This window comes from Perca flavescens, chromosome 13 (genome assembly GCF_004354835.1).
Source record: "Perca flavescens isolate YP-PL-M2 chromosome 13, PFLA_1.0, whole genome shotgun sequence".
NCBI classification, from domain to species: Eukaryota; Metazoa; Chordata; class Actinopteri; order Perciformes; family Percidae; genus Perca; species Perca flavescens.
Window position 1 is genome coordinate 8,839,641 of NC_041343.1, and position 13,433 is coordinate 8,853,073.

General features: G+C 42.8%; 1 protein-coding gene across 2 annotated transcripts in view; it reads left to right on the forward strand.

Moving 5' to 3' along the window:
* srrm3 (serine/arginine repetitive matrix 3) overlaps positions 1 to 13,433 on the forward strand; it is a 91,020-nt gene that overhangs the window by 58,741 nt on the left and 18,846 nt on the right. For both annotated transcript variants that reach the window (XM_028595437.1, XM_028595438.1), the window contains exons 4-6: positions 11,938 to 12,039; positions 12,584 to 12,664; positions 13,188 to 13,256. In XM_028595437.1, coding sequence (XP_028451238.1) covers positions 11,938 to 12,039; positions 12,584 to 12,664; positions 13,188 to 13,256 — 252 coding nt within the window. The remainder of the gene's footprint in view (positions 1 to 11,937; positions 12,040 to 12,583; positions 12,665 to 13,187; positions 13,257 to 13,433) is intronic.

The window sequence follows — 13,433 nt, forward strand, 5'->3', positions numbered from 1 at the left end:
GCAGAGCTACTCTCTATTTCTGTATCTCTTTATGTCACAACAATATCTGTATTCGTATTGGCAGTGGTGGAAGAAGTACTCAGATCTTTCACTTCACACAATTTCTATATAAAATATAAAGTAGTATATTATATTATTTGATGATTATTAATACATTTATGTGTAAATCACTTTAATGTTGCAGCTGGTAAAACATTGTCTATTTGAACCCCACCTTCAAAAAATTATAAAAAAGTAAGCCTAAACTGAGTCTAAATAAAAGCAGCAACTCTTTATTGTCCGAGTTAAAATCAATAGTAGAACAGAAGGTCACAATACACGTCAGAAATACACTGGGCCCATTCTTTGGAAATTGAAGGTTGTGCATGCAATGAGAGGAGGAGGCCCAGAAGAAAATAAAGTTAGTGTCAAGTGCCAAGCTTCATGAAGGTCATGAAATAAAAAATAACCTGCAACGTCTGTCAAGCTTTATGTTGTACTGCACAACTAACCAAATGAAACGTTATTAAGGATGAACCACGCCGAATATTAAAACTAATCTACACGTCCGTGTTTTTAGTTTATTGCCCATTTGTTTACATTCTGTCACATCAGCATCATGAAAAGTCCTGCTGGTTCTCTACTAGCATTAGCCTGGATTACTTTGATACATCAGAACAAGACTGAATCTGGAGCGCATTATTTCTAAACGGCTTAAGACATACAGTATCTGTTGTAAAGAGTGCTGATGTCTGCGTGTTTGAGTTATTACTCTGAGAAGAAGTAGTTTTAGGTTTAGGGTACATTGTGTCAATCAGGTCACAATTAAGAGGAGGAGGTGCATATTACTGCAAAAAATCTGGATTCAGAGCACATCATCGGTGCATATTCAAATACAAATTATGTTTTGCATTCGCTATACACCCTGCCTCCTTTTTGTCATTTGTTTTCTTCTTTTTTCATTTAATTTATTAGGGAACCCAAAGAGTTTTGGATCATTGATGCTAAATTAATTCTAGCAAATGAATCTAATAAAACTAGACAGCCATAAATATCAAATGCAAGCAGAAATTGATTTATAAAAGAGATTATGAGAAATGGCCTGCCAGTCTAATAATGTATTCAGGCGGTTGGTTCAAGGGAATATGGACCGTAATTGCAAAAATGCAATACATTTTAATTTGAATCCTTGCCTTTTGACTGACAATGCCCCTCTCTGAATACACAGGGAATGGTTAAACCCCAAAGCTTCGAAAATAATCAGTAGCAAGTCTATTTTAAACTCTGCTGGAAGCCAATGAGGCGAAGATTGGCATGATAATTGTCAAAAATGTCCGTCTGTTTAGCACTAAGCCTGGCTGTATAGCTTTGAGCACGAGGTGGCATGGGAGAGTGTGTCATCTGAGACGAGCATAGATGGAAATAAAGGAACCAAAATAAATGACTGCGTGTGTAGTCTCCGTCCAGATCACAGACAGACATTCGCACACTCCCAAACGCCACTGTTTCAGCCATCACAAACATGGGAAACAGCAGGATGTGGGTGCGGTGGCCCTCCTGAGTCACTCCATCATAATGTTTGTGTGAATGATTGAGAGAGGCAGTGTGGTGGTGGCGACGGGAAAACGCTGTCTGTGAACTAATGACTGGTAATGGTGCTGATGCTTCCTGTCTCACAGACTAGACTAATGATCCTCCCTCCTCTGCACCTCAGCCGCTGTCTGACGTTAGACCAGACCAGGCTGAAACGAGGAGGAAGGCTGAGGGAGAGAATTATTGACAACGCTTTGTTTTGCTTTTCGCATTAGTTCAATCTAAAGGGCACTTCTGAGTCGGGTCAATTTGGGATTTCAGAGCTTGCCTTAAATTCTGCAACTTTCCATCTCCAGAAATAGCCTGGCTCCGCCTTCCTACGTTCTTCCACTTAATTTTCATTTTCCTTCAGTACTAGTCTGGTTTTGCGGTATATTCTTGGGTTTTCTCCGGCCAAATCTTTACCGGTCCAATCAGTGAACAGAGGGAGTGGCTGAGAACGATGACGTTGAGGTCGTGCACTAGTTACAGTTGTAGTTCTGTAATGGCGGCGGAGAAAGATGCGAGCAAAGCCATTCGGTCCTTTGTGGCAACGCTGTCAAATATCTAGAAGTTAAAGCCCGATGCAAGAACAATCTTTGCTGAGTTGTGTTGGTGGCCATGATGTTGTGGTCCTCCTCCCCACGGGGTTCAGGAAAAGTTTGATTTTCCAGCTAGTTAGTGGTGAAGGAGTTGGCTAAGGCGAATGCTAGCGATGCTAAGCCGACGTCACAACCAAACGTTAGCGATTGGTTATGGCAGATCCAGAGTGGCTCTGGGCAGATCCAATAGTTCTAAACTTCAACAGAGTACCCGCCTTCATGAAAGTTAACACTTGTCAATGGAGAGTTGCCAGACTCTGTACAAATGAAATGTACCAGAGTCTGGTAGCACCAGGCTACTCCAGAAAGGCCTTGATGTGGAAAATTGAAGAAGGCTGTAATTTGCAGGGTTGTTATCCTCCCACCCCAATCCGCCTCACACTCAACTCTCCCCCAGGCCCTTACTGTACAAACACACACACACACACACACACACACACACACACACACACACACACACACACACACACACACACACACAGTATAGACCTCTTTCTGAAGTAATCTACATCCCTCTGCTCAACATTGTGACTTTACATTTGTAGTCTGAAGCATGATGGGAAATAAGCCTTAATAAACCCATGGGTTGGCCTCGGGGCAAAACTGTGCTAAAGGCCTCCTGATACTTACTGCCACCAGCAATAAAAAAAATCCAACGCATTAACAGTTAATATTAATATTTAACAGACTGAAATGTTTCAACAACTATTGGATGGATTGCCTTAGAAGTTTGTACATTCCTGGTCCTCAGAGGATGAACCCCACTGACTTGCCCCACCATGAGGTTGACAACTTTCCAATTACTGTAATTACCATGATCTTTTGTACAGGCATTCGGGGTTTCTAGATTATGAAGCCTATGACTTTGGTGATCACCTGATGTTCCTTCCAGCGCCACCACAAGGTTGACATTTTTGGTTCAGAGTGAAATCTTTCCACTACTATTGGATTGTTTGCCATGAAAGTGTGTACACACATTCATGTTCCCTTCCGGGTGCATTGTAATAACTTTGGTGATCCTCCAACATTTTATTTAATTTTCTATTTAGTTTATGATCAAATACCTGCACACCTAATGGCATTCCCATCAGCCCCAGGTGTAGCCTACTTTGTGTTTAGTGCTAAATAATTAGCAAATGTTAGCACACATTTACATTTAACATGCTAAATTAAGATGGTGAACACAGTAAACCTGATACCTGCCAAACATCAGCATATTAACATTGTCATTGTGTGCCTAATTACAGCCTCACAGAGCCGTTAGTATTACCTGCACTGAAATTCAATACTTTGATTGAAATTCGAAAGGAAATTCAAATTTATGTGACATGCAGGAAAAAAGTGACTTTTAACTGAAAAAGGGAAAATGTCATCGTAATTTAGGTCCATACTGATGCTGTGCAACTTCAAGCAAAAAGGGATTTCTGTATAGATCTAGATGATGTACCGTACCATACCGTTAGATTTACTAAATGATAGGAGGCTTCATCACAACCTCAAATATACTACTGCCTTTAGCGTGTTTGACTTTGCTCAGCTGGGAGGTTTTTTATTCAGATGCCATCTTTTCCACAGGGACTATTGCTATTGACAGGCTAGGCCCCTCAGCTGTAGCTTAATATTCGTACACACTAGCAGTAAACAGCCAGCAGTAAGCATGGATGAGCTAGCTCATAACTCTGTTTACTGCTGTCCCACATTGATTTCCTGCAGAATTGATGTGAACCCAGGGTGGAAGAAAGGAATGCAGTGTGTAAAGCCTCTGAGAGCCATTCAGGCTTACACACTGCCCGAACCGAATGGGGAAGCTGACCCTGGGCTTTACATAACCTATTCAATATCTGATAAAACGTCTGAGACCGACGTTACTTCATTAGCAAACAGAAATGGATCTACTGTTCGACTGTTCTGTGCAGAGATCTAATGTGGGTGCAACCAGAACATCATGGTTTTTCCCTATGATCACAGAATTGATCAGCTCAGCTTACAGTTTTTTTGGATTGCTTAAGCACGATTTTCAAAACAGGGCCCATGTTTTCAAAACACTACACACAATTAGCACAACCACACACACAATTAGCAAAACACTACAGATCCTTTGCATAATTAAACACTCTTGTAAAAACTATACACTTTTGTTTAAAAACCACACTTGCATTACTATACTCTGTTTGCACTGTTTGCATGAGTTACACTCTTCTGTGATAAACCTAAAACACTTTTAGCACTTCTACTTCCCTATGATTAGAGTAGGCTACCATCAACAAAGTACAAATATAATGTAAATTCACCAAACACTACACAAGACCAATGTTGCAGACTGAAGAAACTCATTTATTTCTCAACACGCCCAAAATGTTGACATGGAGATTCATAATACTGTAACAAAATGTCACTTTACGTATTGTACTGTAAGTTTACTGTAAAAAAAAACAAACAACAAAACTAGACATTGTCTCTTCGCCTAGCTGGATCTGTCCAGAGAATTTCATCAACATCGCAGGCAATGTTGTCAAGAAACGTCTTGAATGACGAATCCATCCTTGCATTGCTGCTACCTCCATCTGGTCACAGGCCTCCTCCATGGCTTGGATGAGGGGTACCTCAGCCTGGAGACGGAGATCATATACCTTCCACTGCCATGCCAAGAAAAATTCTTCTATAGGGTTGAGGAATGGAGAGTATAGTGGAAGATATAGGACGGTGAAATGTGGATGTTGCTGAAACCAGTTCTGAACCAGAGCAGAGCGGTGGAAAGACACATTGTCCCAGACAACAATGTATTGCATATGATCGATTTGATTTGCTGCTGTTATGTTGTGCAATTGGTCCAAGAATGTAAGTATGAGTGCTGTGTTGTAAGGGCCCATATGGGCATGGCGGTGGAGGACCCCATTCTGTGTAATGGCTGCACAGAGTGTGATATTACCCCCACATTGCCCTGGGACATCGACTATAGCCCTGTGGCCAATGATGTTTCTTCCCCTCCTTCGTGCTCTCGTCAGGTTGAACCCACCCTCATCTACGTCAATAAACTCATGCTGGATCTCCTCTCCATCCATTCGTAAAACTCTCTGAAGAACAGTGTCAGGCAAAATTGTGTAGTTCAGTTTAAATGTAGTATACATATACAGTACAGTAAAATATTATGAGGCAGTATGCAAGATCACACTCACACCTCTGCATAATCATGCCGCAGTCGTTTCACCCTGTCGGAATTGCGCTCGAAAGGCACTCGATAAATTTGCTTAATTTGAATATGTTTTTTTTTGAGGATGCGTGCCAGTGTTGATGTTGAGACCTAATGGATATCGTTGAAACTGGCGTGGTTATTGACAATGTTAGTTTGGAGCTGATTGAGTGTTATAGCATTGTTGGCCAAAACCACGTTTACTATCTCACTCTCTTGCTGTTCTGTGAACATAGGAGGCCTTCCCCCTTGTCGTTCCTGACCCTCAATCCTATGTAGAAAAAAAAACAGTATACAAAATAGTACAGTAATTTCACAGGAAAAGGTAACAGAAGTGCTGATAGTGCATAGAATACAGTACTGTAAGCAGTTACTGAAACCGTGCAGATGTGTTTGATATGATGATATTTTTACAATACCTATTTTCCAGTCGAAATGTTGTTATCACACTTGCCACTGTGTATCGGCTTAGATTTGGCTGTACTCGCAGTCCAGCCTCCCTCAGCGTCAGGCCGTGGTTGACAACGTGGTCAACCAGTGTTGCGCGGATCTCATTTGTCAGATTCGTTCCTCTTTGAGCACCTTCTTGTCTTCCTCTTCCTCTTCCTCTACCGCTAGCGCTACCTTTACCTCTATCTCTACCTCCAGCATGGTCTCCATCTCTTCCTCTTCCTCTGTTGATTCCTCCTCTGTTGATTCCTCTTCCTCACCTTCCTCCTCCTCCTTGTCGTCCTCCTCCTCGTTCTCCTCCTCGTCTTACTCTTTCTCTGACTATTTCCATTGTGCTTGAAGACCGATGAACTCACCTGCTGCTTTTTATAGTGCTTATACACCTGATTGGTGTGTCTACAATTAGGCAAACAAGTGTTTGCACACCTGATGACTGTGTTGAACCAATTGGTTGGAAGGTGCGGTAATTTGACAGTCAGTGCTTTGGTATTGCAAGGAAGTGACTTCATGATAGATTTTTGTGTGTAATGTATGTTAAGTGTGTTTAGTGTTTTGCAAATCACTGTGTGTAGAGTTTTGCAACAAGTGTGAGTTTGACAATGTGCTTATAGTTGTGCAAATATGGGCTGATGTTTTGCTTCTTGAGTGTAAGGTTTTGCTAATAGTGTACTACTTTTAATTTTAGTGTGTAAGCAATCCAAAAAAACTGTAAACCTCCAGCCCGGTCAATCCTTCATCTTAATATGACCTCCATTCTTAGCTGCGAAAAGACTAGCAAGACGGTAGTTATGGCGCCCACCGAGGCAGGCGTGTTTGCTCGCTCAGCACTTAAATGTCGGATTTTTCTTTCTTTTTGTGTGTTTCTTGATTATTTTGCAGTGCACAAATGTCATGCACTGCTAACATACAACCGACAAGCACTACTGGACATCGTCAACTCACGACACATTGTTTTTAATAGTTTTAATCTGCCGGAGTTACAACTTATTGTTCGCACCCAGAGTCCCCACCGAAACCATCACCGAAACCATCCCGAAGTACCGGGCTTGAGTGAGTTGGCTGACCCCAGGAGAGCGCTGCGGGGAAGGTGACGCAAGCGAGGCAAGAGAGGAGGGCTCCATGCTAGATGGATGAGCTACGAGCCAGGATTACAACTCAACGGGAAATCAGAGAGTTCTGCGCCCTGATTTTCACCGAGACCTGGCTCTCCGACAAAGTCCCAGAGGCCGCCATTGAGCTACAGACTCACTGTTTACCGAGGGGACCGAACTGCAGCGTCCGGTAAGGCTAAAGGGGGAGGTGTGTGTGTGTTTGTCAGCAACTCGTGGTGTGGAGATATACGGACGGTTGATGAATACTGTTCCCCAGATGTGGAGTTTCTTTCCTGATTCGTGCCTACCATACAAATCAGGAAGTTTCCAAACCAGAAGCCCTGGATAAATACTCAGGTTCGTCACATGCTGCGCGCTTGATCTCTTGCATTTAGATCGGGTGATGAGATTAAGTACAAAGCTGCAAAGTATGGACTGAGAAAAACCATCACAGCGGCCAAGACGCAGTACAGAGAGAAGCTGGACAGCTTCTATTCTACTGCTGACTCGGGGCGGATGTGGCAAGGCCTGCAGCACAGCACATCACAGACTACAGGTCCACCACCAACAACATCACCTCAACAGACAGCCTGCCGGATGACCTCAACACATTTTACACCCGTTTTGAGGCTCCCAGCTACACTGCAGAAAGGGGGACCACGCACACCTGGACCACCCAACCCCCCTCCCCTCCACCAACCATCTCAACAATCCAGGTACACAAAGCTCTGTGGAAGATCAATCCCCGCAAAGCAGCAGGACCAGACAACATTCCTGGGCGGGCCCTCAGAGCATGTGCCTATGAGCTGGCTGATGTGCTCACCTCCATCTTCAACCTTTCCCTCAGCCAGTGTATCGTTCCTTCGTGTTTTAAGACCACGACCATCATCCCCCTGCCTAAGAAGAGCACACCCACCTGCCTGAATGACTACAGGCCAGTGGCACTCACTTCGATCATCATGAAGTGTTTCGAGAGAGTGGTGCTGGCCCACATTCAGAACAGCATACCAGACACCCTTGACCCCTTGCAGTATGCCTACCGGCCCAACAGGTCCACTTCGGATGCCATTGCTGCTGTCATCCACTATTCCCTCGCTCATCTGGAAAATAAGGACTCATATCTAAGGATACTTTTCATCAATTACAGCTCCGCCTTTAACACGGTCATCCCCCATAAACTCACTCACAAACTGTCCACACTTGGTCTGCACCCCACACTCTGTGACTGGCTCCTAGACTTCCTGACTGGCAGGCCTCAGTCGGTCAGGATTGGTAATAGGACATCAGCAAGTATCACCACAAACATTGGCACTCCACAATGCCACTCCACTAACGTCACACAGCTGGTCAAGAAGGCCCAACAGCGGCTGTATTTTCTGAGGAGGCTGAGGAGGTTTGGCATGTCGCCTAAGATCCTCAACAACTTCTACAGCTGCGTTACCGAGAGTGTACTGACCAATTGCATTACTGTGTGGTACGGCAGCACTACTGCCATGGACCGCAAACGCCTGCAGAGAGTGGTGAAGACTGCACAGAAGATCACCAGGACTCCACTGCCCTCTCTACAGAACATCTACCATTGCAGAGTCCACAGGAGAGCTGCTTCCATCCTCAAAGATCCTTCCCACCCCCAGCATGGACTGTTTACACTTCTGCCCTCAGGACGAAGGTACAGAAGTGTGAAATGCAGGACCTCAAGATTAAAAAACTTTTTTTTTCCATTCTGCCATCAGACTCCTAAACAGCCAATTGGAGCTTGCAACCAGGGACATAACTGTTTCATTTTATTGCCTTATTTAAAATTACACTACCTCATTTTTATTGCTTTTATTAAGAAATGCACTATTTCAACTTTAACTTTATTGCCTCATTTTTTGTGTGATATTGTATTTATTGTATGACATTTAGTGTTGACAGCAAAGTAAGAATTTCATTGTGCAGGGAAACATGCTTTCTGTCTGTGCATATGACAATAAACTTTTTGAACCTTGATAAAGCTACTAGCTACTAGATTTGCCCCCACCCTCATACTGTGGCATAATCAATCCCACCTCCACCTACCTCCTCCCAGAATAACAAACTATGATTCTGTGCAGCAATAGAAATATATCCGGGCCTTTACTGGCAGAGTGGCTGTCTGAGTGGGGATGTAAATGGGCTGCACTACTTTGTGCTGCAGCCCTGAGGAGGGCCTTGGCCGTAGTCCATCACTGCCAGGTCCCAGGGACAGTGGCTGAATTAGGGAGCCACTGTGTTGATCACGACCAGGCCGGGCAGATGTCTCCAGCATATTAGAGCATGGCATCATTTAAGAGATTAGAGACACGATTGGGGAATTCGTTGATTTATCTCTAATGACTAAGCATGCTACCAGATAGTTTCAATCGTTGTTAATTTCTCTTCTTGGCATTCTTCCATTCCCGGCCCTACAGGGACACTAGTCTTCAGCTAAAACAAATGTTTAAAGCGTGTGAATGCCTTTTCTGGCATTTCACATATTTAAATCAATCTAGAAAACAACACATCCTGAAAGTTGTCAGATCATGCTTTCCAAATGAGTGGTGGTCTTATAAGAAATGTTTAAAAGCTGTGTAAATTGCTGTATTATTAACACACTAACCCTACATGAATTCTCATTCTTGCTAGCGGCCTCATTCTTTGCGATAGATAAATATTGTATGTGCAGCTTCACTACAAAGAGCTGTCTTTGGTGCCATATCTAATATTTAACATGTTTTGATGTTTAATTCTAGAACTTTTTTCCAAAGAGTATGTAAAATAAAAAGAGGAGTTTGCGGTATTTTAAGCCCTGAGTATTGTCTGCAGTTTGTAAGTAAAACCCAGGGCAAAGAAAGTCCACCAATCACCCAGCGCTGCTCGTTTAGCAGCCCCTTTCTATTCAGTAGCTGGGCTAAGAAGATACTGTGTAAAGAGATTTTAGTGAGTAACTCCTCCTACACTTTCATTGTGAAGTGAGGTTATTTTGCTCTGGCTTGGCATCCCTGCTGTAACCAGTGGTGCTCAGCCAGTTAAGGGCTTTGTTGCCTAATCTCTACACTAGCCCTCCTCTCTTGATCTAAAGTGTGCCCCATGTGTGTTTGATCTCCTTACCAGAGGTGCACTATCCTTTGCGTTGTCACTTTTCTTTTCTCTGTGTGTCGCTTCAGCCTCTTCATCTCATTACTCCTGCCTGTTTTCATCTCCCTTTTATGAATTGAGGCGGCATGGTTAGTTATGGAAGTTACGTCTCTGTCATTATCACTCTTATCCAAATAACCTCTACATATACAAAGTACTTCCATTTGCTACATCTCTGTGTTATAAGTACCAGGAAGCCCAGAGACTGCTCGATTTGTAACAACACTGGGACGTGACCAGGTCAAAGAGATAGGACTGCACGAGGGAAAAATAATCAGTGTGGTGTGTTTTTTATATTTATTTCTTTAGCCCACATGGAGCCTGCAAGGTCAGATCTGGTGGATCAGAGCAGGCCACATAAGAGAGAAGGGGGTAGAGGGGCAGGGAGGATTAGGGAGGAGGCTGCTGCCATCTGTCTTTATATACAATACTGTGCGTGTGTGTCTGTCTGTGGAACAAATGGGAAGATATACAACTACAGGGTCAAAAAACGTTTAGTGTGTGAGCATCACATTTATATGCTTGACTTCTTGTTTTTATTGTTTTGCACCCAAGGTAGGTGCCAGATGTGAAGATACACGCTAGGTGCATTCATTAGACTGCAGCGGAGCTCTAGGGAGAGCAAGTTTGGTCCACCACTTTGTTCCAGACCAAAATATCTCAGCAGCTATTTAATGGATATCCATGAAATTGTCTACAGACATTCCTGGTCCCCTGAGGATGAATCCCACTGACTTTGGTGATCCCCTGACTTTTTCTGTAGCACCAGCCAGCAGGTTCACAGTTGTGGTTTTGAGTAAAAACAACTGGGATGAATTAACATGATATTTGGTAGAGATGTTCTTTTTCCCCTCATGATGAATTATAATAAAATTGGTGATCCTTTTGATTTGTCATCTAGCGCCATCATCTGGTCAGAATTTGAATTTGTGATTTGCAAATTTTATTATTAGAGCTAGTAGACCAATAAATCAATCTGGCAGATGTATCGGCCAATATCCGATTATTGCATATTAGGTGGTGTATATGTCAGCTAATAAGTAACGAATAATTGCAGTACAGGAACTATGTTTGAGATCATTTAGAAACTGTCTCCATTACATCGTTTGTCCACCAGAGAGTACTAACAAGGGGATTTTTCAACAGTAAAATGTCCCACTTAGTATGTATCTTGGACGCAATGCTTGAAAAAAACAAAAATCTAAGGGATATGTATAAAGATTGTTTGATGGTTTATGCTATGGTTTTATCTTTTAAACTATAAAATATCGATAGCAGAATCAGTGAGGCTATAACTAGATAGCATGCAAACTCACAAAATGAATACAGTGAACATTATATCTGTTAGAAATCTGCACGTGAGCTTTAGTGTAACTACATGTCGCGGCAACGCAGGCCGCAACAACTGTGATTGGTCCGCTTGAGCGTGGCTTGGTAACGTAGCATTTCCTCCTATTTCTGGGTTCTCCTTCTCCTTAAACAACATAAAATCAAGGAGAGGGTTAACTTTTCCTGCTACAGCTTGCTGGCCTTGGTCAGAAAACACAGGGGAGACACTTTGTTCCCTCACTATGCTTCCAGAGCCGCTACTCGCCGTCCCTCTCTCTACCACACTCTCCCCACGCACACACACATGCCAGCCCTGCTATTCTCTTAAAGAGATTGACGCACACACCAGCGCATAAGTATAAACATCAGTCCATTTACATAGGCTACGTTGAAAGCTCTGCGTGGAGCCCCCACAGAACCATAAATCCCGTTTACACCTCACAGAGCTGCTAGCATGGCAAGTCTCTAATGAGAAAAGTGTGGAAATATTTTTTGGCCAGGGCTTGCAATTTACCACAGTTACTCCTCTTCTTCACAATACTCACACACTCTCCACATTTATGATCCTTGACTTTTGTGTTTTTAGGGTCAACCACCTGCACTATCAGCCTGACGGGTACGAAGAGAACCCTGAATTGGTTGGCTATGAAGACGGAGACTATGACCACGATTACCACAGTGACAATCGGTAAAGCACACATTTTAAACACACATACGGTATAATGGTGTTGTGTTGACCAGCTCTGACTTCTCAAGTTGTGCATCAAATCCGCCACCTATTATTTCCTTTAACATGGCCTCTGGGTGTTTCCTATGGTAATAGCCATAAACATGAAATTGATCTCAAGATAAAAATGCTCTTCAAATCCTTGAACAACACTCCCACCACTCAGTAACAGCATGCACCTCATTATTATTCATCTTTGAAAACCATAATGCAGATGATCATTTAGATTGGGCATTCTGAATGTGTTACTTGACAAAATAGATTAAGTGTCATTTCCTGTTTCCATTGTGTGATATATTGCATGGTATGGCAGAAAGGATTGGGGAAATGAGAAAATAGACACTTATCGGCTTGCACAGCAGCAAACGACTATAATCTGAAATGCGTTACTTCTGAAAATGATTATAATAACAATCACTTATAAGTCATTTCGGCCTTTTCTTATTTTGGATCTTGCTTTCGATCTTTGTCCCCCTCTTGTTCTCTCCTTCGGTGGCCAATTCAGAGTGAAGAGGAAATCAAGCAGCTCTCCATCCCCTCGTCCAAAGAAAAGGAAGAAGAAGAAATCTGGCCGCCGAAGGAGTCGGTGAGTGGAAACGGCTCCCACTTATGAAGTGGTTTGATTTTTGTCCTTTTTCTTTTTTCCTACCTTGTTGACAGAATAATTACGCTGTGGTTTTGTGAGACGGAATTCCAATTATGTTGGTTTGAATATTGCTAACGAGCCATCAGATACTGCAACTGTGGAGACGGGGGTAAGAATTGTAGGGAGACATTAGCAAAGCATAGGCTCATCTTCCATTTTCTTTTTGAAAAAGTCAGCAAAGGAAATAGAGAGAGTGAGAGACTGAGAGAGAAGGAAATGGCACATTGATGCTAAAGAGAAGAAAGAATCAGAAGAGAGAGGCAGAGGGATGAATAGAGTTGGGGACAAAGAGAGCCTCGGTGAGAAAGATCAGCTGAGCTACTAAAAGACGTCACCTTTGCTGACAATGATCCCCTCTGAGGTGTAATACAATGTAATGTAACACAATGATGAGTGAAAAGCCAGTTATCAGCAATCTGAGGCTCATTTAGCATTCAAATTCTTCCCTTCTCTCCACCAAAAGGTTTGGCAGCTCCTCACCCACTCACAGAGAGAAGAAGAAAAAGAGTGGGAAGAAACACAAGCGAGACAGGTGAGTGTGTACAGTACATACTGTGTGTGAGTGTGTGTGTCATCACCAGGAAGAAACTGGCTTTTTAAGGGTTTATCAACAGTCACATTCACATGGATGGATGTCAAAGAAAGATTTGAAGAAAAAGGAGAGAAAGAAAGAAAGATATGAATGAAAAGGAAAAAAGGACAGAAAGAC